General features: G+C 39.6%; 1 protein-coding gene across 1 annotated transcript in view; it reads left to right on the forward strand.

Annotated features, from left to right (window-relative positions):
- Window positions 1–1,053: 1,053 nt before the first annotated feature.
- Window positions 1,054–25,855, forward strand: part of LOC126175865 (small ubiquitin-related modifier-like) — a 48,003-nt gene continuing 23,201 nt past the window's right edge. Inside the window, exons 1-3 of the mRNA XM_049922879.1 lie at window positions 1,054–1,188; window positions 1,296–1,364; window positions 12,092–12,169. Of these exons, the coding sequence (XP_049778836.1) occupies window positions 1,174–1,188; window positions 1,296–1,364; window positions 12,092–12,169 (162 nt within the window). The 5' untranslated portion in view covers window positions 1,054–1,173. The remainder of the gene's footprint in view (window positions 1,189–1,295; window positions 1,365–12,091; window positions 12,170–25,855) is intronic.

Consider the following 25,855-nt stretch of genomic DNA (forward strand, 5'->3'; position numbering starts at 1 on the left):
AAATAGGCAACTTAATAGTTTAAAGACTGTAAATAAATTACTACCTAGGTGACATAATCCATATCCTAGAATTAATGAAGAGCCATTGTTCGCCTGTATTTGCAGTAGTTATGATTAACAGTACAGGTGACATAAAAATGAGGAGACTAGTTTATACTATATGTTTACATTCATTAATAAGATATGTAATATTTTCATGGCGAATTCAACTTAGAGGAATAGTATTTTGATAATATAGCAGTGTGTAAGAATACTAAGGTGTATAAGAATTTCATGAGGTATTAGACAGAGAATATCCTGTTGACTGCTCCACTCTCTCTTTCTCATTAATGTTTTTTAATGATATAACCCTAGTATCAAAGAATACCTCTATAAAGACCTCAATAGGGTCACGTAATTTGGTTAAGTATCAAATATATAGGCTGATATGTACTTCAGATCCTAGAGCCTGCTAGGCAACTCCTACCTCATTGAAGAGCAATTTCGTAGAATCTTGTAAGATTATTGTTTTCGACCGTTTTATAATTAACAGTCGCACTGTAATGCAGTTATGTTTCATCATGTCAAGTCATTCGGTTATATTACGCCTAAATAAAACATATATCTTTGACTTTTATCCACATCTTAAGAGGCCCCACATGGGGGGGGGGGGGGGGGGGGGGAGTAGACAGTGACTTATGTAGACTAATATAATGTTATGTTAAACAATATTTTACGTCAATGTATTGTGAAAGTATTATCATACGCTGCCTATAATTATTTTCCCTTAATTTGTTAACTTTCCATGCAATTTTTATATAGTATTTCATTCTTATGGAAGAATAAATTCGATTATTTCGATGTAATAGTTTTGAGTTTTTTGTGAAAAGTTTCCGAGAATTATCAAGATGATGATAAGTCCATTGTGAGGAGCGGATTTTTATAATGAATTTTTCTATCTGAATTATGTACTCATTACATCATCAGTTTAACTTTAGTGTTTTAAACTGATACTCAGTTCTGTACCGTTGATGTTTATCATTTCGTTTCGATATATCGTTAATATTTATTGGGCACTGAACGCACTTCGATAACGTTGTAGAACTTACAAATACTGGCTGGGTCTTTGACAAAGCTTGGCGCCATATTGTGGGTTGAAGTTTTCTGGCGCGTGGATAGTAACGTTTGTGGAAGATGTCGGAAAATCAGGTATTTGATGTAGTCATGTGGTTATTACATAATTTGTAAGTTAATGAGATGCTTTCTTGGATATATAGTTGTGGGTGTGGTAATGATCTCTGGGTTTGCGTTTTTAGGAACAAAAACCTGACGCCGGGCCTGGAGACGGCAACTCAGAATACATAAAGTTGAAGGTTGTGGGAAACGTAAGTGTTGACTCTGTGGTACTATCCACATTTTTTTATCAGAGACTTTAGTTTCGTAACTTCCATTTTGTGTTTGTAGTACACAAGATGCAATTCATGTTTAGGCTTTTGCAGCAACATGCTAATAAACGTTGCCAATCACGCTGTAATTGCATTGAGCAGGTGTGCTTATGTATTAGCTACATTGCTTGTGCTTTCAATATTTTTGAAGTAGTTTACTGTTGAGTTCTACGAAGTTCTCCTGAAAGGTGTACGTTATGTCTGCATTACTATCAAACAGATTTTGTGTCGTGGTTTAACTATGATGCGTTGTTTGAACGTATATAGACCCAACGACTAAATTCAACTTAACCTGTTCAGTGCTGCATTGAATTTGTGAACAAGAGTTAAGAATCTTGCAGTTTATTGGAGTATTAACCGTGCTTTGCGGATATTGCGCAGATTTGTAAATTGTTTTGTCTTTGATAGTACTCCCTTTGTTTACTAGCGAGTCTGTGTTAATAGGCCAATCATTATTATTGCAGTGCTAAGGTTAGCGTTGTTAAAAAATGTGCGGATTGGCAATGTTGATTTGAATTAAGAAGTTATTTTGCTACAGCTGTTCGTCATGCTAAAAAGCAGTACTATCTACCTTTATGAGGATTGGAATAGATGCTAATGATGGAAAAGTATTTTGATGGGTGAAATTGTTTCGTGGCCGTAGATCATTGTTGAGGTGAGGTGGAGTTGAACGAATGGTAGGTAGACCAGTGTCCCTAGAGTCACATTATTTAGGAAAACATTATGGACATGGAGTTTTTTGATATTCAGTTGGTTGGCAGTTCTATGAACTATTGGAGGGAAATTGACTGCTACTACTATAGAACTTTTCACCCTGTTAAAGTGAGACTATTCTTTTCTGCATTTTTTTTTCTAATGATGTAGCTCTTCAGTTCTTATAATGTGTACATATAACTTGTCATGTTTTGTACTTTAAGGTTGTCTAATAAATTGAAGTTATTTGTCACGTTCACATATTGTAAAGATCAGATGGTCACTTCCAAACCCTGTGACTAGAGGCATGGATCTAGGTGGGGATCACTGTAAAACTTTGAGGCAGTGCATAATCTTCTGTAGCAAATACAAAATATATAAATGAACTTTCAGTTGATGAAACTGTAGTCCAAAAATCTTGTCTAAAATGCTTTTAAAAAGTTGATGGCGTTTACATTTGTCACGATTTGCTTGGAATATGTCGATCTCTCTAATATTGCTGACAACTTTTGCAAAGCTTATCTGAACAAAGGGCATCTGGTCAACTCATAGAAACATATTCACTTCTTTGTGCTTAACATCTGGTGTAAATTTCGTAAATTTTACTGTAAATATACTGTACTTCATTGAATCAGCTATACTGCAGCATGAGGTGCAAATTGTAAATTTATACACAAAGTAAATCAAAGAACTGATGATGTACCAGTTCTTTCCATTAGTTTTAAGCTAACTTCCAAAAGCTCTAATAACAAGTTTTCTTTTGACTCTTTGGGGATAAAGTTTTTTGGAAAATATTTGTTTAATGCACTGTTTGCCTAAACATAACAAGTTGACAAATTGTTAAGCTAAATTTATTAAATCAATCGCAACAGAAGTGGCCCTAGGTACAGTGGTGTCACTGTTAATGCAACAATTACTCTCCCACCCTTTGTATTCAGAGCAGTATGAATATTTGACAGTCAAATCATGCTGTTCAACTTGTGATTTGTAGTGGTGCACTTGGAAATTAAATTTTACGGTCTTTTGTTACTCATGTTACAGAAGAATCTATTGTAGGTTTTGAATTTTATTTAAACACTTATGTCCTTCGTGTTTTCTTTATATAATTTGCTCCCAAATTGTGATGTAGAGTAGTCCATACCAACTTATGCATGGTAGGAAAAAATCTTACCTTCATAGTCTTGAATGTTAGTGGATTTAGCATCATTTCAAATGAAGGACTAAGTAAGGAACTCAGATTTGTTTTGTTTTCTGCTCGGAAATACAGCTCTCCAAAGATGGCACTGCACATACTGTTTTGAAAATGGGAATGTTGGGGGAAAAATGTAAATGCTGTATATCAGAATTAGTTCTAGATACTTTATTTTAAAGCTAATTGTTTTATTATTACAAAGAAAGCCTCCATTTGGATTTGTCATTTTGCTATAGTCTTCTGAATTTTTTTAATTAATCTAGGGGATCCCCCCCCCCCCTCCCCAAAATGCCAATCCATAATTTCCTTTTCTCCTCTCTGTTGATTAGTACCATGTAGTTTTACATTCCCTGAAAAGGAGAGCTTTCCCTCTTAGGTTGAATAGGTTTTATAAACTATTAAAATTTTTGGCTGTACATAAAGCTTGTTATATTATCACATAACTGGCTCATAAAAATCAAAACCTAGCACTATTTAACATAAATTTAGTTTCGAAAGATGAGTAAGACTTGTTTCTCGAGCATTTTAAATGGTTCACAAAATGTATGTGAAACGTCCAAAGACATCAAGGTTTCAGTTTATACAACTTCTGTGGACTTTGCTTTGTACTTAAAGTAGCCAGTTAATGAACTAAAAATGTGTTCCGCTATTTCATTATCTTTCTTTGATACAGTGATGCATTCCTGTTGAACCAATAGGAAATGGAGCACTTAGTCTTCGAAACATTGTGAACAGGAAGTAAGCACTGATGGCATTGTTGTTGTCCTTCAGTGTGAAACCTATATCCAGCAGCTGGCCCATGTGGTAGCATAAAGTTCACTACAGTTTTGTTTAACTCCTAACCACTGTCTGTAATCTCTGCAATCCAACAGTCACAGTAGCTGAGTGGTCAGCGTGACGGCTTGCCGTCCTCCGGGCCCGGGTTCGATTCCCGGCTGGGTCGGAGATTTTCTCCGCTCAGGGGCTGGGTGTTGTGTTGTGTTCATCATCATTTCATCCCCATCCGGCGTGCAGGTCGCCCAATGTGGCGCCGAATGTAATAAGACCTGCGCCAAGGCGGCCGGACCTGCCCCGCGAGGGGCCTCCCGGCCAATGACGCCAAACGCTCATCATCATCATCAACAGTCACAGTAGTACACACATGCCACAAATGGCCCCCTTCTCAGCTTGTGAATTTGAATATTAGCCTGCTATTTCTAAGGTGTTTTCCAGACAAATTGAGATGTCTTCTTTCTTGCTCTTTAAAGTGTGGGCAATATGTGTTCGCCCATCACTTGGAGTCCAAAAATGTCTTCTGAATTCCTTTAACATGTGTAGTTTATTTGGCCTGTTCTTCTTTTTCTGCTCACGGAATTCTTACATTTCCTCTTTGGACAAAAAATGAGGGCTGTGTATGTGTAAGATTTCAAATTTCTCATAAAATCCTCAGCATTCTGAATTGCAGCTGTATTTGGTCTGGAGAGATTGTTTTATAGCATGGTGCTTACACTATCACAAGGTCCCTTCCTGTGACCAGTATGCCCAGTCAGTTGACACAAGTGACTTACTCAGTTGCTGGTAATGATTTTAGGATGACAGGAACACCAACAGAAATAATCTTTTCTGCTCCTGTTAGCGGTTCAAGAATCTTGTGCATTGCTAGCAAAGCATGTGCCGAGTCATGTCCTGTCTCATCACTTAAGAATGCAACACTTGTGGTCTTGTTTTGAAAAAGTCGCTCCTGTAAAAATTGAAATGTGGGCATTACTCGAATGATACTCTTGTTCTTGTGGGAGAATTACAGACCAGTTCTCAGCAAAATCACATTGAAGCACTAAACATAGTTCTTAAGCCTGTACACACCCTTTAACTTCTCCAATGTGGTGTTGGAATTGCTTCAGATGCTGGTGTGTTACTGCTTTCACTGACCATTTACAAACTCCATCAATGAAGCTGTCTAAGGCAAGTTTTCTTAATTAGTTTATTTTCCTCCCATGTCGCATTTGTAATTTCTGCAGTTGGGATATGTCGATCTCTATAATATTGCAGAGAACTTTTGCAAAGCATATCTGAACAAAAGGCATCTGGTCAACTCATAGAAACATATTCACTTCTTTATGCTTGACATCTGGTGTAAATTTAGTAAATTTTACTGTAAATATACTGTACTTCATTGCTAAGTCTTCCACGCCAAGTGTCTGTAAAGACACTCCTGCCTTTCCAGGCCAGTCATCACATTTTTAATAGAAACAAGTCTCTTGCTTTAATTCAGACTACTAATGACTACACATGCCCAACTGAGGTGTCTTAATGTCACGTGCTCCAGGAAGTTCTTTGAAGTTACCACACAAAGTTCAAAATTTGCACAGCACACATATTAAGACATCTCTAGGTGGGTGTGGAACTACCCACTTAGGTTGCAGCGCATAAAATTTTGACCTTCCAATATGTGAAATATTCTAAATTGCAAAAGTTTCTTTAATACTGCAAGTCTTATACCTCTTCACTTTCACAACTTTTTGACCTTTAACTGTTACAGTTATAGTGTCTTTTGTTGGCGCTCTGGTGAGAAGTCACATTTACCTTCCAGATAAGACTGCACTATTTGAACTTGAGCTGCTTCTACAGAATGACCATAATAGGGGCCTGGTCTTCCAAAGACTCCGATTACAGACCTCACATTTCTTGATTAGTCTACGATGTGCGTTGATGCTGATGGAACATGATTCTGAATTGTTTTCTTTGAAAATCTCTCTGGAATAATAGTTAAAACCTGCACCTTTTTACTGTGGGGTGTACAGTAATCAACAGCTAAATTGATATTTGTGAAAAATTCCTGGCAATTTGTGCAAAATTGCTTTGGTTCATTTTCTTCTGAAGATGGGATGTTGACTGGTTTGGGGTATTTAATTCTTCCTCTATTGATGCAAAATCTGCATCTGCCCCATGGGGGGGGGGGCTTCACCTTGTTCAGATACGATCATTTTCTCATTCTGTCAAACCATAAAGAACACAAAAAGTGATCACTGGAAACATCTTAACTTTTGAAAAATCTTCAAATGAGAACACTTATTCCCAACCTGAACATGTGTTTTTTGTCTTATATGGAGGTTGAATTAAAACTAATGCTTCCACCTTTTGTTAATTGGGTTTGGGTGGGAATATTTTAATAAATAAAGTGCAGAAATAATCCTTAGAATGTAATCTTTAATTACCAATACTCACTTTTCCACATAATCATCAGTTAGCTAGATATGTTTCTGCCAACAAAGAAGTTTTCTAAAGCTGTCATGGGAGAAGTAGACACAACCAGTCTCGCAGTTCTCTCAACATCATCAGAAGCATAAAGATCTCCTCCGCAGATGGAGAAATGTCGCCTTCATTCTCGTAATGCGAGAAGAGTTCCTGGCAAATTTAAAGTCTGTGCACTTTCATTTCAGGCATCAGCATCTGGGGTACCCATTGTGCAAAGATAATCAGATAGCCAAGCAAAGCAATAATGTGACTCTGACTCACATGTTCTTGTGAAAAAGCCAATTGTGCTTCCAATTTCTGAGTGATAAAACGATTGTACTGAGACAGTCAACATTTTTCTTGTGAAACTCTGTGGTTGCTGTCACAGGACATCCAACACCGTCACGCAGGGCAGATGTTCCTGCCTCATCTTTAAACGTACTCGCCCAATGATGTACAGTACTCACATCAACACAATCACCATAAACTGCTTTCATTCTCTGATGAATCTCCTGTGGGGTGACACCACCTGCTGTCAAGAATTCAATGACTGCACGTTGCTTAAATTGCATTGACTGACGGTCTGTGTAGGGTTCTATACTTCACACTGTAACAACACAACTATTAAGTCCTAAGGCTTCCACCAACTGGAGCTGTAGAGAAGATGCTACAGAACAAGCCAGTACCTGCCACATACCAATGCTGCCAACTGTTGAAAAGTTACGAAGGTGGAGGCATTACTTTTATCAATAAACTCTCGTATATAACCCTCTTTATGGATATGCAAATAATCAGCACAGTTCTCGCCCATGGCCCCAGTTGGAAGACAATTCAGACAGTCCTTTCCACAAAACTTGCTGCAACTGTCATCTGGCAAATTCCTCGCGAAAAGACAGAACTCATTGGATGGTTTCACATTTCTTAGAAGCCTCTTAAGTGAACAAATAAGCACTGAAGAACTACAATAGATAAATCTGTAATGAATGAACAAAGAAACAAAGTACAACAAAATGAAGAGAAATAACTTCAACAAAGAAAGTGAAAAGAAATAACTGAAACAGGCACAATAGAAATAAACATTGTAACGAAGGAATTAGTAAGAAAAACTTCCGTGAAAGTTAAAGATTATTTAAAATAAAATCATGGTATTAATCAACAGAAAATTTCTGTGAATTATAAAAAATTTCAGAAGGTGACACTAAAAGATCTTTCACGGATATGTCCAAACTGAGGATACTATTGTAATCATACAGCAGTTATCTTTAAAATAAAAAAAACTTTTATAAAATATATAGAACTGTTAGTCAGCATTTTTAATCCAAAATTGGCATCTTCAAAATGTTCAGTGTCGTCTGTGGAGGCCTGTATCTCGGGGCTTTTATTTTTTTTTTTGAGAAAACAAAATCACACGTTTCTTATTTCTGAATTTTAACATGTTAAATTCAATAACATCAGATACTTTGAAGGTACCCTCCCTGCCTGAAGTGATAGGAATTATGCTTGAATGAATTTTAAGCTATTAACATAATTGGGTCATTCCATGTGAAATCTACAAATGAAACCATAGTTTTCTACCTTACCCTCTTGGATTTAAATGAAATTAAGTATGCCTATAGTACTCATAAATAGTACCACAAATTAATTTTTTCACATTTTTCTGATAAGAAGTTACTTAGTAATGGACTTTCAAAAATTGAAAAAGTGACAAATTTTTGACTCTTGGAACAATGTTTTCTTTATAACTCGTGTTCTAATGAAGATAGAACAATAAAATTTACTTCATTGGAAAGCTCTTTTAAAGAGCTTAAATATATAAGATTTTGAAAAACTGTATTTTAAAAATTCTCAAAGTATATGTGAAAGATAAGCTTTACATCTACATATTCTGAAAGTTTCAACTTGGGATGAGCATGGGATCACTATCAAAAGCAATTTTATGTTTACCACTGATTCTCCAAAATCAGTCAGATAGGTGAATTTCTATTATTTTGCTACACATGAAAATATTACAGTGTTAGATTTTGTTACATGGCCCACAAATTGTACTTTTGAAACGAATAACTGCTTATTAAACTTTAGTGCTAACTATTTATTAATAGCTGTAAAACCACGAGGAAAAAAGAAAAAGGAAGCTATCTCTAGTTTTAACAAGAAAGATGATGAGACTTACCAAACAAAAGTGCTGGCAGGTCGATAGACACACAAACATACACACAAAATTCTAGCTTTCGCAACCAACGGCTGCCTCGTCAGGAAAGAGGGAAGGAGAGGGAAAGACAAAAGGATATGGGTTTTAAGGGAGAGGGTAAGGAGTCATTCCAATCCCGGGAGTGGAAAGACTTACCTTAGGGGGAAAAAGGACAGGTATACACTTGCGCGCGCACACACACACATATCCATCCGCATATAGACACAAGCAGACATTTGTAAAGGCAAAGAGTTTGGGCAGAGTCAGCAATTTTCACCTATTGTTGAAAGTGACCCCAACATTCTTTTGTACCAACCTCTCAAGAGTCTGTAAGTTTGTATGCCTACAACCAGTTAATGTTTGCATACTATAAACATAATGATTTTTTTTACAGGAAGTGAAAGAATAGAGAAGTAATATTGTGTAGTATCGAATATAGAAAGCTTGGGGCATTCAAATTCAAAAACATTTTTTAATTTAGCTTGTTCAGTTGAGAAATATAAATTGCCTAAAGTTTTAGCTTTGTGCTGAAATTCCATTTAATGAAGAGGGCCACAAGAAAAACTTACAGCCTGTTTCACAATGGATGATAGCAATAAAACCTTTCTTAACTTTAAATAAAAAAGTGTCACAACTGCCGTAAAAAAAAATTGCACGAGTAGAAATTTGTGATACATATAGCACAGAAAATGAACTACTGTATTCTGTGGTGAAACAAAGTGAAAAGGTTTTATGTGATAGTGATGTAAAAGACATTGCAGCAAGTGAGGCATTAGAAAGGTAACTTCAAAGGCAACCATCCAGAGCTCCACATTGGTTTTTGAAGTTTGCAGACCTACATCCTAATACTTGTTTTAGCTGGAAGTAGAGGTGCACGTAGTGTCTGTGTGTGTACTACCCATCAAAACTTCTCATGCTGACTGGATGTAACATTCCTCAGCTGACAAAGGATGAAGATAATCCGATAAAAACTTAGACTGCATTGCAAGAGTTGTATGTAATCCATCATTACCTGCTTATCATTTTGGTGAATGTAAATTCTGCCCTGGCCCAGAAACATTAAAGACATATTTACAAGATTTGTTGAATACTAATGATATTGATAATATAACTTATCAGCAATGGGTTTCCGTTGATCATACATCTCTAGAAACAGCGATAAAATCATGTGACAACTTTATTGATTGTTTTTTTTCTTTTTTTGATAAATTAAAATCACTTACACAGCATTCATTTGTTGCTAGTCAACAATCAACCTTCCAAAAGAGACTGAGAAATTAACTTAAAGAAGGAGAGGTCATAGCGATCTGTTTTACGAGAATTACTCCTTTGCCATTCAGGGTGAAGTTCAAGGCTATCACTAGACAAACATGCAAGCAACGATTCATCCCACTTTTGCTTATTACAAGGATGGGAGCAAATTCGAGCACACAAGTCTTGTAATCATATCAGAATGCCTAAAACAAATGACACTGTTGCTGTCCATTTGTTCCAGTCATGCTTGATGATGGACTTACCGACTGTTAAATTCGGTAGAAAACCAAGAAAAATATATTGTTTCTCTGATGGAGCAGCAGCTCATTATAAAAATAGGAAGAACTTTATCAACCTGTGCCATCATGAAGATTTACAAACTGAAGCTGAATGGCATTTTTCAGCCACCTCGCATGGGCAGGGAGCTAGTGAAGATGTTGGTGGAACAGTTAAACGACTTGCAGCTCGAGCAAGTCTGCAATGGCCATACAGTGATCAAATAATGACAACAAAACAACTTTATATGTTTGCCAAGGAATACATAGAAGGAATGAACTTAAAGTAGGCTACTAAAGATGATCACAAAAATGAAGAAATGAGACTTTGGAGAGATTTGAGAAATGCTGCAAAATTGTAGGGACACACAAACTTAACACTTTTATTCCTTTTAGCAAGGACAAAATAAGAGTATTCAAACTCTGATGATAGTAAAATTGAACTGGTTACAGTTTCTGACAATTATACAATACTATTCAGACATTAAAGGATATGTTGCTTGTGATTATAATGTACACTGGTGGTTAACCTGTGTACTTGAAAAAATCAGGAGAAGAATGAAATCTCAGTTTCTTACATCCACATGGACCGTCACCATCTTTTACATTTCAGTCATCCAGACATTCTTTCCATAAGCAGTATGGAAGTAGTGGCAATTGTGAACCCTCAAACTGCTAGAGTGCAAACATATGTTATCCAAAGCAGAAATGTTGATGTGCAACAGACTGATTAGTTTGAAGTATGAAGAAGTGCACTAATAGGATGACTATTTGTAAATAATAATTACTAACTGAATTTAGGTCTGATCTCAGGTATTCACCTTTCTGTGTTTTTTATTTTTTAAGTTTTCATTTTGTATTTATTAATTACAGGAGCATAAAATATACGTTCTTTTGTCATTTATAAGTTATTTTTAATTACCACATTTTACAGCAACATACAGCTGGTGAGAAGTAGGCCTAATATCTAAAATTATTTTTACGAATTTTTAAAGCACCACCCGTAACGCAAAATTGCTTTTGATAGTGATCCCATGCTCATCCCAAGTTGAAACTTTCAGAATATGTAGATGTAAAGTGTATGTTTCACAAATATTTTTTTTGATAATTTTAAAAATACACTTTTTCATAATTCAGTAAATTCAACAATGTTTTTTAACAATTTGTGTGTATATATATTAAACTAATAATGTTTAGTGTCACATTAAAGCTCTTTAAAAGAGCTTTCCAATGCAGTAAATTTTATTGTTCTAGCTTAATTAGAACATAAGTTGTAAAGAGAACAACATTGTTCCGAGAGTAAAAAATTTGTCATCTTTTCAATTGGTAACTTTTTGTCAGAAAAATGTGAAAAATTAGTCATGATTTGAGTAATATATGCATACTTCAAAAAAAAATCTGAGGGGGTCAGGTTGTAGCACTTTGATTTGACATGGAATTGCCCAATCAGAAAGTTGAAAAGTCAGTCTTTTGATCTGTGCATCTTAGATCAGGCAGTTAAATGCTAGGCATGTGATTGTCACCTAATTATTTTATAATCTCTTTACAATCTTTGTGAAACATGTTGAATAATCCTTGGAAATGTTTTTGTTGCCACTGTAATGTAGTCCATGTAATCATCAAATTGTATATCTTGTCCAAAATAGCACTACTATGTATAAACCCCAAGTTAAGTTGAAGAGGGTATATGCAACAAAAACAGATACTGTCAGTAAAGAAATTTTTGTGGGTGGCAATTGAGTGGTCTTTTGTGGTGCAGTAAGTTAAGCCCCAAATGTTAGATTAGGAAAAATGTAAGATCTTTCATAAAATACTTAAAAGGATTTTTATAAACAGAAAAAATATGTTACAGGATTCCAATGAAATTCACTTCCGTGTGAAGATGACAACACAAATGGGGAAGCTGAAGAAAAGCTACAGTGAGAGAGTGGTATGTGTTGTAAAATTAACTGTGGAAAATTTGATTCTTTATGAACTCAAGACTTCCATTGTATTTTGAGAGTACTATATATGGTATAGTTCTTTTCAGTTTGCAAAAGAAATATGGCTTTTATTAATCTTTTCTGCTGAGGCCATAAATTTATTTGAAATGAAGTTTTCTTTCCACACAGTTGGTCAGTTTCAACTGTTCGCTGAATTTAAAGTGCACATTTGCATCTTCTGGCACGTATGCCATAATAATGAACCAAAAAGAGCAACACAGTAATGGTACTCCAGGAAAAATTGGCTTCCCAAAAACCATGCTGAAAAGCTTTCGCAGAATTTTGCACATCTGCCTTCCATGAAACGCAATGTTTTTTTCCATCCAAAGACATGTTTCTACTCTTGTCTAGTACCAGCTGTGGGCTTGACATTATTTCTTATGTAGTGTTGTTCCTGTCTTAAATTTACAGAATGCAGACATTATTTCTTATGTAGTGTTGTTCCTGTCTTAAATTTACAGAATGCAGTTCTTCAGTAACTTATAGCCTGTTAGCCCAACGTGTTTTATCATACCAACTTCCCACGTGGCTTTATATGGCCAGTACTTCTCTAGTAGAATATAAACTGCCAAACGTACAGTTTTCTTGGCTTCACAAGTAACCTTGATATGTTTTATACTGTTTGAAAAGTCATGAAAAGCTTGTCCTTAGTTCTGATGTATACAAACAACTGTTTTTCTTATGTTTGGAAGAAATTTGTTACTTTGTATTAGCTTTTTGCAGTGCCATGTGGATGTAAAGTTGATTGGAAACTCTGCATTACACTAGAGCATTAATAAAACAAATTCTGTTAGTCGTCATACAGCAAAATATTAGGTGCTTTGAGTTGTGTAATTTTTGCATTCCTTATCTGGAGCAAACACACAGCTAGGGCTAGCTACATCATCGTTGCTGCGCATGTGCAATGATGATGGTCCTATGGCAACTCAAAACAAACCTATTTCTAAAAATTCAAGGGAAAATATTGCGAATGGTGGTTTGAGAAGCATTACATTCAAAGTAAATGTCCTTTTGTGCAAGATAAATTGTGATGAGTGAGAATATGTGATTAATGTTTACAATCACAGTGTTGGATTTTAATTAAACTTAAGTTTGAGAACCATCCACTTAAAGAAATTTTGGGCTTAGAAGACTTGTAGTTAAGCTATGTTTATTAATTTAAACAATGAACAATCGCAATGTTGCTCTCGGTGCATTTTCGTAATGTGGAAGTATGCAGGGTACATTTTGCTGTGCATTCAAAGATGTTTCCAAAATGTGTTCTTTTTTTTTTCTGAGTGTAGTTTCCTAAAGTGTCTGGAAGTTCTGTGCCTGTGTATGAAACTTTACCACTAACAGGATTGATACATTTTGCAATTCTGAGGCAAAGTACAGTGTTATTTAATGCAGGAAAAAGTGTGTTTTTAACTGGGAAATACAGGAAGAATCTGGTGTAGTGTGCACAGAATGCTGTGGCCAAGTGCTGTATGGTCACCTAGGCTTTGATTAGTATCGAAGTAATTTATTTTCAGCTGGCCTTTTAACAATTAGAGAAGTGTCAAGAGTGGTGAATTTTAAGTAAAACTTACATATTTCTCTCATTGCCATGTTACAATTTGATTCTTTTGCTGAAACTCTGCAGAGCACCTTACTCGTATGTTTTGCAGAAGCAATTGTAAGAGAATTCTGAAACATTAGTTTATTAACTTCACCAAGTGGGGAACTGAGGAAAGGATCATTCCACGATAAATCGCGCAGATTGTCACCCATCATCTCCGGTGTTCATGAAACTTTGCACATTTGCTTATACTTATGATGTAAGAACTTCTGCAAGATCTTTTTGTTCTCAGACTAAAACTTTTTTCATATAAAAGTTCAAATGTAGTGACATTCTGATAATTGGGATCTGCAAATGTCAAAGCAAAATAGTACTTATGTACATAAATGCCCACAATTCAGATGTCTATGAAGCTGTTGATTTGGAATTTTTTCACATAACAAATATGTAATTATTTAAGCAGTAAAGTGACAACGAACAATACAAAAAAAATTGATGGCTCTTCCCAAAGTCTGGAAACAGTACTCACACATTGAAAAAATGCTGATAAAATTTCCCCAACCTAGTGGGAACTCAATAATTCGTCTAAAGTAATTCCCAAGATCGTACACACTATTATAAAATAAAATTATTAGTAAGTTTTCTACAAATGGACACACCAATCTGAAATCATAGTACTTTGTGTATATCACTCCATTGTTCAGAATAGCATTCATACGAGATTATGAAAGTGCAGAGCTGAAAAAACAAGTTAGGATTACAATTATTCTAGCCTCATTAATGTTAATTTAAGATCCCTGAAACAATCATTGAAACTTCTTTAGAGCGTCTGTTTTTAATCCACTGTCACAAGTTGTATTCTGTTAACTTCACATCTTTTTCATTAAAGTAATACATTCTGCCTAATGATGTTTATTTAGGTACACCAACAGCACAGAAGATGTTTTCCTAAGGCATAAAACAGTCATTCCTTCTCAGGCCAAAAGAATGACACTGGTGGTCCAGGTGGGTGGAAAAAAAGTAGTTAAACATCTTCTACTCCTGGCGAAGGCAAAGTACCACCTGTCATCATATACAGCTGCTACAAGAGAATTTTGCTGAGGATGAGGGCATGTCCAGTATGGATTTTTTTTCACAGAATGAAAAATCAATGAAGGCTTTTCAGAAGTTACTTTTCTAATCTCTAAAGAATGACAAGAAAGTTGGTTGTAAAGCTGAAAATTCACAGTATCAGGCATTGTGCGGGTGGTCGATAATCTCTTCTAGGTTCTTGTATAGGAAATCTATTTTGACTTTCTCTAGGAAGTAAAAACAAAAAATCTTCAGCGATTTTAGCTTCGCAGAAATAGTACACACCTGATACTGTTACTTGTGCATCATCTGCTAGTTGAAGACTAGCTCTTCTCAGTATAAGTTTCCTAGTTCCTCCCAAACAATCACAGTTTTAGCATGACTGGTAGCAAAATGGAATACATCAATATGCTCACACAAATTTTTAAAGCTTTTTATGTTCTTATAATGAGCAGTGTAGTAACACTGTTCACGTTACGTCGCACTTCACTTAGCGTAGACCGGGACTGTGTCCTAGGCATGCCCGATGTTGACTGACTGCGCTCTGCCTGTCCTGCCGGAGTTGTTGTTGTTGTTACGCCGGCAGAGGGCGCGTCCGAATTCTCGCGTGCCCTCTGGTGGACGGGACTCTACTTGCGGCAACTACTGTCCATGACGCGCCGTGCCAATGTGCGCCTCCCGCGATCTTTCTGGTGGCTACTACACTCCTCCTCCTTCGGGGGGTGAAGCCACTGTGATCCACTGCGTCAAAAGGTGGAGCGTCGGGCAGGAGCGATGACCTCCACATCCATGGGATGGCCGGAGTCGAGGGAATCTGCCAACCCCCGAGCCGGAACCTTCGAATATGGCTGGAAATGACCCACACGAAGAGGCCCCAGTCGTCCCACAACCGGAGCCCGGGACAGAACGGGCGACAAGCTGTCGAACTCTGGATCCTGTTCCACCTCAGGAGGGGCAAGACCCACTGGCGGGGACGAAGGGGAAGCGACGACCACAGGGAACTAGCCCCCTGCGAAACCGGGCCGGCTAGGGGGGCCAGCTCTCGCTGGGGAGCTCGAATGACGGCGATGCCGGTGCTGGAGCCACTGGAGGCTGCCAAGGCTGAGAACCATCACAGTGCGGCAGAGTCACAGCTGGGAGAGGAGGTAACGTCCCCTGTGAAACCAATACAGGTGCCGGCAATGGGGAAGCCGGTGTCCGAGAGGGCGGGGGGTGGGTGCCCGAACGTGGACGCAGCTGATTTTGGTGACGACGTACCACCCGGTCCCCCACCTGCAAGGTATAGAGCCGTCGGCCATGTCGGTGCAGGACCACCGCCGGTATCCAACGTGGATTGCGACCAAACCCACGGGCCCAGACTGACATACCCAGTGGAAAGCCAGGTACTCCGTGTTGGGAAGACTGGCGAGGACCAGGCTGGAGGAGGTGCAGCAGAGTCCTAGGTTGACGCCCATGGAGGAGCTCTGCGGGGCTGCGGTCTCCCATTGGTGTGGTCCGGTATGCCGTCAAGAAAAACGTCAATGCGTCCTCTGCAGGAAATTCGTGCACATACTTTCTCATCTGCATCTTAAAGGTGCGCACCATGCGCTCAGCTTCCCCATTCGATTGTGGATGGAAGGGGGGAGAGCAAACGTGCCGAATACCGAAGCGCCTACAAAAATCCTGGAAGGTCTGCGAAAGAAACTGCGGTCCATTGTCCGAGACCAGGGTGATTGGCAGACCTTCCACAGAAAAGATTTTTGCTAGTGCCTGGATTGCAACGTCTGAAGTGGTTGAGGAGCAGCGAACCACATATGGGAATCTGGAATAAGCATCAATGACAATGAGCCAAAAGCCATTGAGAAACGGCCCCGCAAAATCGATGTGAACACGTTCCCACGCCTGGGTTGCCGGTGGCCAGGAAGAGAACGCTGCCCTGGGAGATGCTTGTTGGCTCGCACACTGGGAACAGGCGGCCACCAAGTGCTCAATTTCTCTGTCAATACCGGGCCAGTACACATGTCTGCGAGCCAAGGTTTTAGTACGGGAAACACCCCAGTGCCCCGCATGTAATAACTTGAGGACCTCCCGTCGTAAACTTGCAGGAACAACCACGCGAGGAGCTGTATCATCGGTAGCCAGAAGGAGAACTCCTTCAAAGACCGAGAGACGGTCTCGTAGAAGAAAATAATTACGAAGAGGGTCCGAGGCCCGGCCCGGAGGGCGGGACGACCACCCCTGCTGAATGAGGCGAACTACTTGCCGGAGAACCGGGTCAGCCGCTGTTTCCCTGGCGACTCGAGAACTAGTGATCGGGAAGCCATCAACCGCCTGGCGGGACGCCACATCCAAATGAAAACACATAATCTCCTCTCGATCAAATGTAGGGTCCGGGCCCACCGGAAGACGGGAAAGAGCGTCGGCGTTGGCATGCTGGCCTGTAGGGCGAAAACGAATGTCATAATGGTACTTAGAGAGGAACAAGGCCCAGCGCTGTAGTCTGTGGGCCGCCCTATCCGGAATCTGAGAGGCGGGGCCAAATAACGATATTAACGGCTTATGGTCAGTGGTTAACTGAAACTTCGTGCCATACAAGAAAGGGTGAAACTTGGTAACAGCGTAGACAATGGCCAAAGCCTCTTTTTCCACCTGGGAGTAATGGGCCTGCGCGGGACTAAGCGTTTTCGACGCAAACGCCAGTGGTTGCTCGGAACCATCTGCGTTGCGATGGGCCAGGACCGCCCCCACCCCATACTGTGAAGCATCCGTAGCCAGGACTAACGGCTTATGGGGATCAAAAGTAGCCAAACAAGGGGCTGACGTGAGGAGGCCCTTCAACGAGGTGAACGCTCGCTCGCATGCAGGCGACCAATCAAAAGGAACACCCTTGTGCAGAAGGCAGTACAGGGGGCGGGCTATAGTGGAAGCCCTGGGAATGAACCGGTGGTAATAGGCTATCTTGCCTAAAAAAGCTTGTAACTCCTTCAGCGATGTGGGCCGAGGAAGGTTGACGATACCTTGGACCAAACTTCCTAGTGGCTGGATGCCATGCCGAGAGATGGTGTAGCCCACATACTCAATGGACGGTTGGAAGAAGGTTGACTTCTGCAGGTTGCAACGCAAGCCCACAGACCTGAATTTGAGAAAGAGGGTGCGAAGGTTGTGCAAGTGGTCCGTCGTGCTGCGGCCCGTGACAATTATGTCATCCAGGTAATTAATACAATGAGGGATTGTCGACGTGACATGCTCAAGATAACGCTGGAATATCGCCGGGGCACTGGATATTCCAAAAGCCAACCGCTGGTATTGGTAAAGACCAAACGGGGTGTTGACGACTGCCAGCCGTTTGGAGTCCTCATCAAGTGGTATCTGATGATAAGCCTCTGATAGATCGATTTTCGAAAAATAGTGGCCTCCCGCCACGGCGGAGAACAATTCATCAGCACGAGGCAAAGGATAGGTGTCCACCACCAATTGGGAATTAATGGTGGCCTTAAAATCGCCACAAAGACGTAATTTGCCAGAGGGCTTCTTGACAATAACGAGGGGCGAAGCCCACTCACTGGAAGAAATGGGAAGAACGACCCCTAGGGCTGTCAGCCGGTCTAGCTCTTCCTTTACCTGAGGGCGGAGAGCCAAGGCGATCTGCCTCGCGCGTAGAAAACGCGGGCGAGCCGACGCCTTCAACGTTAAGTGAGCTTCAAAATCTGAAACACGCCCCAGGCCCTCCTCAAAAATGTCTGGAAAGTCTGAGATCAAAGATTCTAATGAGTGATAGGGAACGTCTTCGGAGACCAACTGTATGGTGTCAGCGATAGAAAAACCGAAAGCCTGAAAGGCATCCAGGCCAAAAAGGTTAGCGGAGCTCGCATCACTGACAACAATAAAAGTAATAGGCCGAGTGACTGATTTGTAAGTCACGTCGGTAGTGAATTGACCCAGTAGGGGAATGAACTGTTTACCATAACCGCGTAGACGCCGGTAAACTGGCACCAACGGGGGCGATCCAAGGTCGGAATACGTTTGCGCATTCAACAACGAAACTGCCGCGCCCGTATCTACTTGCAGTTGTAACCAGCGCGACCGAACTGACACCTCGATAAAGAGTTTGCGTGCTGATGCGTCGGGAGCCTGGCCCGATGAAACTTCCTGAATGTCAACGTCCATGTCCTCTGTACTTGCTTCCTTCGATTCCTTTGAGGCTGAGCGGCAAACTTTAGCAATGTGACCGTTTTTATGACATTTGCGACAAATGGCCCTACGCTGGGGGCACTTTGACCGATCGTGATGTATATAGCATGACGCACAGGACGGCAACAGGGGCCGGCGGCCGGAATTCTGTTTACGCGCCTGTGCGGGAGCGGCCGTAACGGCCGGATTGTACCGCTCGCACGTCGTCCACCCCGGACACAGTGGACGCGGCCGCGCCGCCCTGAACCTCCGCGGCGTCGCACCACGCTTCCAGCTGTTGACCTGCTGCGTGAGAGACTTCATACGATTGAGCAATGGACAGGACTTCTTCGAGGGAAGGGTCTTCTAACTGCAGGGCCCGTTGCCGGACCTCCCTATCAGGGGCCGAACGAACAATGACGTCGCGTACCATAACATGGGCATACGACTCCCGCGATTGCTCCGTGACAAAATGACACTTGCGACTAAGACCGTGCAGGGTTGCGGCCCACGCCCAGTAAGACTGATGGGGCTGTTTCTTGCATTGATAGAACTCGACCCTAGCCGCCACAACATGCGTGCGGCGGCGATAATAGGAAGACAGCAATGAACACAATGCGTCAAAAGACAAGGACGAGGGTTCCTGCAACGGCGCCAGCTGCCGCAAAACTTGATACAACGAGGGAGATATCCAAGACAAGAAGAGAGCACGACATACCTCCGCATCGGCAACATGAAACGCTTGGAAATGCTGCCGAAGGCGATGTTCATATGCGTCCCAATCCTCCGCCGTCTCGTCATACGGGGGAAAGGGAGGAGGGAACGGCGCCGGAGCAGACGGCGGTGATAGCAACGCCGGAAGCACTTGTTTCATGGTGGCCATGAGCTCCGTCTGTTGCGCAACCAAAACCCGCACCAAATCCTCCATGCCGTGGAGAAACTGCGAAACCGGAACAACGACGCAACACGCGAAAGAACGACCCTACTCGTCGCCAATTGTGTAGTAACACTGTTCACGTTACGTCGCACTTCACTTAGCGTAGACCGGGACTGTGTCCTAGGCATGCCCGATGTTGACTGACTGCGCTCTGCCTGTCCTGCCGGAGTTGTTGTTGTTGTTACGCCGGCAGAGGGCGCGTCCGAATTCTCGCGTGCCCTCTGGTGGACGGGACTCTACTTGCGGCAACTACTGTCCATGACGCGCCGTGCCAATGTGCGCCTCCCGCGATCTTTCTGGTGGCTACTACAAGCAGCACATCCGTCAGTGAAATAAAACCCTTTCTTGAGTGATGCTCTGCCAGCCACTTAATCAGTTATTACTGGACAGCATTTAAAAATCCTAATCATGTTCCATATCATCACTTATAAAGCAGTGGTTCATTGTTACCAATTTACTTGCTTCATTTACCACATACAAGCAATCACAAAGGTGGATTGTATAATTGCTTCTTGTCCAGTGGTAACTGGTGGTTCTTTCTGAATTACAAAACTGTAGTTATCAGCTAAGTCCATCAACAGAATTGCTTTTTCCAGAATTACTTACTTTCAATTTTTTTCAATGGTTGTGATTGACACTTGGGTATAAATGAGTGTGGTTTAAGTGCCTGTAATTTTGTTACCAACAAGAATGGCGTCGAAATACTGGATGAAATTGTCAGATTGCTTGTATGTGATGGGGTTGGAGTCCCCAACAGATGTTGGGCAGTATCACCAGTGAGCCAGTGTTGATCCCTTGGTATTCAGTTGTGAGACACGAAAGCTGTCTCCTGTGTTACCCATTTGTGTAGTGACACTGGATTACAAGGGTGCACTTTTATTTCACTACTTCGTTGAAGGCAGCTGGATTTTATCTGAATAATAGACATACCAATTTTTAGATCATTTCGGTATGAGGAAATAGAGGTTGCAAATCCATAAAATGTCATTACTTTTTGAGTCACTAAAAAACTCGTGTATTACTTGTGATTGTGGTGTTGAGTGACGAATCATGTGGTAGGTGGGAACCACCATCTGCAAAATTTAGATAGTCTCTTCTTAATCGTGGTTTGTTTACTAGTCACCTTAGTTCCAGTCCATTTAACCTTTGTGCTGGAACAGATTTTGTAGATATACCTAATTGAACTTAATAACTGTGTGCAAGGCAGTATTAAGCTATTGTTAGCTGGGCCATTCAATGTGAAGCGGTCTTAATTTGCAATAGTCCATGCATGACTATCACAGACTTGCTGAAATTTTATTTGAACATTTGCATATGTTCCTGATGACCTTTGCTAAAGTTTTACTTTTGGTATTTAAGTACTTGCAGACATACGGTCATGTTTCCTCCAATAGTGTAGCTATTGACAGTCCACCCACGAATTTTCAGCAGCTTCGAGACATCTCTGGAAATCTTTCCTTGAAAGAAACAAAGCTAGGCTATCTTGTACAACTTTTTGTGCTCTCACAAGTGAAATAATAAACAAATTTCCGGATCAATTTTCGTGTGGATAGTTAAAGCAAATATGGCCAAAATAGGTGCTCCGAAAAACGTGAAATTTAACTTTCTCCAGAAGTAATTTTGGGATGAAATTTAACTTTCTCCAGAAGTAATTTTGGGATGAACTTGAAACTTTGCACACAGCTTACCAATACAAGGTCTAAGAATATAAAATTAATTCTCCTTCTGCTTTCCATTAGTTTATACATTGAGGGCAAAGTTGATTTTTCTAAAGAGGTATTATTGGCCCACTGTTAAGTGTTCTGCTAACCCTTTTAAACTACAGTGTCTTCCATTTATCTGATGGCTGCCTGTGTGGTGCAGTATGTGCAAATAAGCTCAGTCTTTTATCAGAAGATAGCAGCAACTTTGTAAACATTGAAAATGAACATTACATCCAACAGGAAAATCCAATTAAAATGGCAAATGGTAAAATCAAAATCACTGGGAATCATAGGCAGCAGGCAAAGAAATGCAATGTGCTTTTTCTAGTGGACAATCATGGGAGAAAGCTAGCTACTCTTTTGCAGGAAGTGAATACAGATTTGTGTGCAACTGGCATCGTGAAACCCGGCGCGACGACCAAGAATGTTATTGAAGGTCTCGGAACAAGGGAATACGCTGAAGAACAGTGACATTGTTTGTGTGATGGGTACCAATGACATAGCTCATAACGAAGCCGGAAAGTGCATAACAGGTTTGAGGGACTTTTTAAACATAAATGAAAAACACTGTTGTGACAATACCTCATAGACGCGACCTCATGTATAATGCATGTGTGAATAAAGAAATCCATAAAACCAACACTAGAATAAAACAATTATGCTCTACTTATGCAAAATGCCATGTAGTAGATATTAAGACTGGCAGAAAAATCTGCACACTGAACACAATGAACATATGAATTACCAGGGTAAAAAATTTGTCAAGATATAAGCAAAATTATAAATGAAATACAAGAACGTAACTGCATAGTTTTAAGACACTATTTCTGGGGACACTTATGGACCTCCTTTTTTTAGGCAATAAAACGTTACAGGGGAAGGAACGGTAGAAACCACGTTAAGGGAAAACTGCAACAAAGTAATAAATTCAGATAACTGTGTTTTAGACCAATTGGTGAAAATAAATGAACATGCAAGACCTTGTGACATCAAAACACCTTTCTGTGCAGATAACGATATAAATGTACAATCACTTCGCGGTAAAATCAATGAACTGCAGTACTGGCTTGATAAAATTAACTGCAGTATATTGTGTATCAATGAACACTGGATGAAACAGTCTGAAGTAGATTTGGTGTGTTCCTCATATATATTTGCTAGTCACTAGCTATTGCAGAAGGGGCGTTTCACATAGTGCAGTCTCAATCTATGTTATAAGCAAATTAGGTTTAGATTATTCAATAGTAGACCTTAGCAAAATGTGCCTTGAAGACATATTTGAAGTAGCCGGTAATACACTCATAAAAAAATTGTAATTGTCAGTATATCGAACTCAAAGATCTGATGATGAAATAATATTTATAGAAAAAATTAACGCACTAATTTTGCAGTTGTCCAAATATAAACAACATAAAATTATAGTTGTAGGCGATATTAACATAGGTATAAGGGCAAAGAAGAAAAATGTTATCTATATGGTTAAGTCTTTGAAGCCATTGAACTATTGTTGTCTTAATGGAAAGCCAACCAAACAGAATGCATGTCTGGATACAGGGGAGATCCAGGAAAAACCTGGGAATTTTTTCATCCGGGAAAAACCCAGGATATTTTTAGAATTCTGGGAATTTTTCATTGTTTCAGTTTTCAGTTAAATTTTTGTAATTGACTGGTAAGAACTGATACTCTAACAGAGGATATTACTGTATCCCACTACTGCAGAATAATGCTTAAACAATAAAACATAAAAGAGAAAAAAACAAAAATAACTTAAATTGCAAAGGAAGTGTGCCATATACGATGACACACAGTGCTCATGCAAACGTCTGCCAATAGAAAATTTTTCAAAGGCTTTAGGAAGACTATGCAGTGCTTAATAACAACAAATTGCCTCCAATGAGCATGAAGTCGCAACTGTTTACATTCGATTTGTTTTAGCAGTTACACGTGGGCACCTGCGCAGTTGAGTCACGTTTGAGTAGTAGATTCTCCTGCTTCTAGATACAGGAATGTGACTGTCAGCTGTGCAAGCAGTCACAGCTAGATGCTACTAGGAAAAGGGAGTGCCAAATTCATATTCTTGAGGGGGGGAGGGAGAACCTGTTTCACAAAGCGACTAGCATCCAGTGCACATTTGTCTATCGATTATTCATATGATTTTTGCTTCCCTGTTGGTTTTTGAACATCTTTGAACACATTTTAAGTTAATTGGGTTTGCGAATGATCAGCATTGTTATAATTACTAGCGAAATCCATACATTCAGACTACCAGAATGGAAATAAATGACTGACAGGAATAACAGGTGAGAAAGAATATGTATAAGAATATGTATTATCTTTTCGGTGTATCCATTAAAATGAAATTTCGACAGAAAATTTTAGGCCAGATCGCTACACTTGTAAGGACCAGTAGTACAGTCCCCAGCTAGCAGCCGTGTAAGTTCTAGTCTTGATGTAACGTGGAAAACGTTTTGTCGAACACCTAATAATGCCTAACCGGAAAATAATTGCAGGATAACTAAACCTGTCATTCTGACAGGGTTAGTGAAGTTAATCGGCGATCAAATTTTGACAGTGGCAGCAATAGCTACAGAATTGGTGATGACAAGCTTGTTTGTTAGAACGAGAGAGGAGAAGAAACGGGGACATCACGCAAATTCCGAATTTATAAAAAAAATTCGTAATATTACTTTTCGATCTCGTGCTTGAAGCTGGTGCGTACGAATGAAATATGAAATTATTTCCTAACATAAAGCTTTTTGCTTGTACTAGGCCTAATAGGCATTTGATATTGGTACTTCCTGAATTATATTGTCGTGTTTTAAAAATGGCTATTTGTGCCAAAAACAGTGTCGTTTACTTGGTGTGTTACAAAATTGCTGCTGTATTAGAAAGGCCTGTTTTGTTTTATCTAGCAGACAGTGACAAAAAAAAGACCTAATCAGATCGATAAACCAGACCAGTCTTGGGTATTATTTGTATTAACAGCTTTTTCAGTATTAGACAACAACATTTAGACTTTTCATGTAGCAAAACGTTTGAAACTTTGATGAGGTAGTAGACTCTTTTGCAGAAAGGAAGGTGCACAATGTAAAGCTGTAGCAAGATTAGAGAGAAAAAAATGCTAGGAGCTAAGGTTTGAAGAAATGTGGAATTTCTTGCTTATCTCTTGTCATTTGGTTGTATATATCCTATATTTAATTTTGTCGCACAAAACAGCAAGTTATTAACTAAGAGGCAATAAACAGTTCAGATTTTCTGAAGAGTTCTTGTTCTCTAGATTACAAATAATCCCATCTGTTATTAATTGCGAGATTTTTTTTTTAGAGTGGCAGGCTGTAAAACTGGCAGACTGGGAGCAGGAGAGGCACCAGAGGACATTTAAACTTCCACTGTCCTGAATATAGTTTGGACATGTGGTAGAAAAATGCTTTATGAAGAGGCATGGCACTGCACTTTGGCACAATTAAGACCAAATAATGTCTTACATTTCCTCGATTACATATGTTTTATGTTTCATACTTTTCAGAAAGATGTGTTCTACAAGATGAACATAATTTGAATGTTCAATTTTTATTTTATTTTTTAGTATTGACGGGTTCGCAAATGTCGTAGATCCGTGGCTGATGCGCAGAGCAGTCTGGGTTATCGTGGGTAGTCTCCATGTGACCCGTGTTTACATTAGTGATTTTGCTGTTTCCCCTTCGTTTACTCTCACGTCAAATGAAAACAAAACGGATATCTGTGGCCTGGAGCTATCAAGTGAATTAAAACACACTCCCATAATTATGGACGACTGTATGATATTATTTTCAGATTATATTTTAATTTCCACGTTTCTGACAGTCGAGCATTAATCGCCTTGCGGAACAATGAAGTTATTTTTGTCTGTTTGCTAAAGAAATTTGTATTTGAAACAAAATATTTAATTCCACAGTACTGGCTAGTTTCAACTGTTCGCTGCATTTCAGGTGCACGTTTTCATTTTCTAGCACACATGGCATTATGCCATCATAAAGGCTTAATATCAGGTCGAGGTCTACTTCATTTGGAATCTGGACATACAAATGTGTGCTTTAAGTATGCACTTTAAATGTCCACATTTTAGTATGGTTCACAAAAATTCAGATGCTCTTGGAGTATAGTGTGATGTCTTGTTTCTTTTAAGAAGTAATGTATGATATTTTAATATTTTATATCTAAAAACAAAGATTCTGTAACTTACCAAGTGAAAGCGTTG

The sequence above is a fragment of the Schistocerca cancellata genome, chromosome 3 (genome assembly GCF_023864275.1).
Source record: "Schistocerca cancellata isolate TAMUIC-IGC-003103 chromosome 3, iqSchCanc2.1, whole genome shotgun sequence".
Lineage (NCBI taxonomy): Eukaryota > Metazoa > Arthropoda > Insecta > Orthoptera > Acrididae > Schistocerca > Schistocerca cancellata.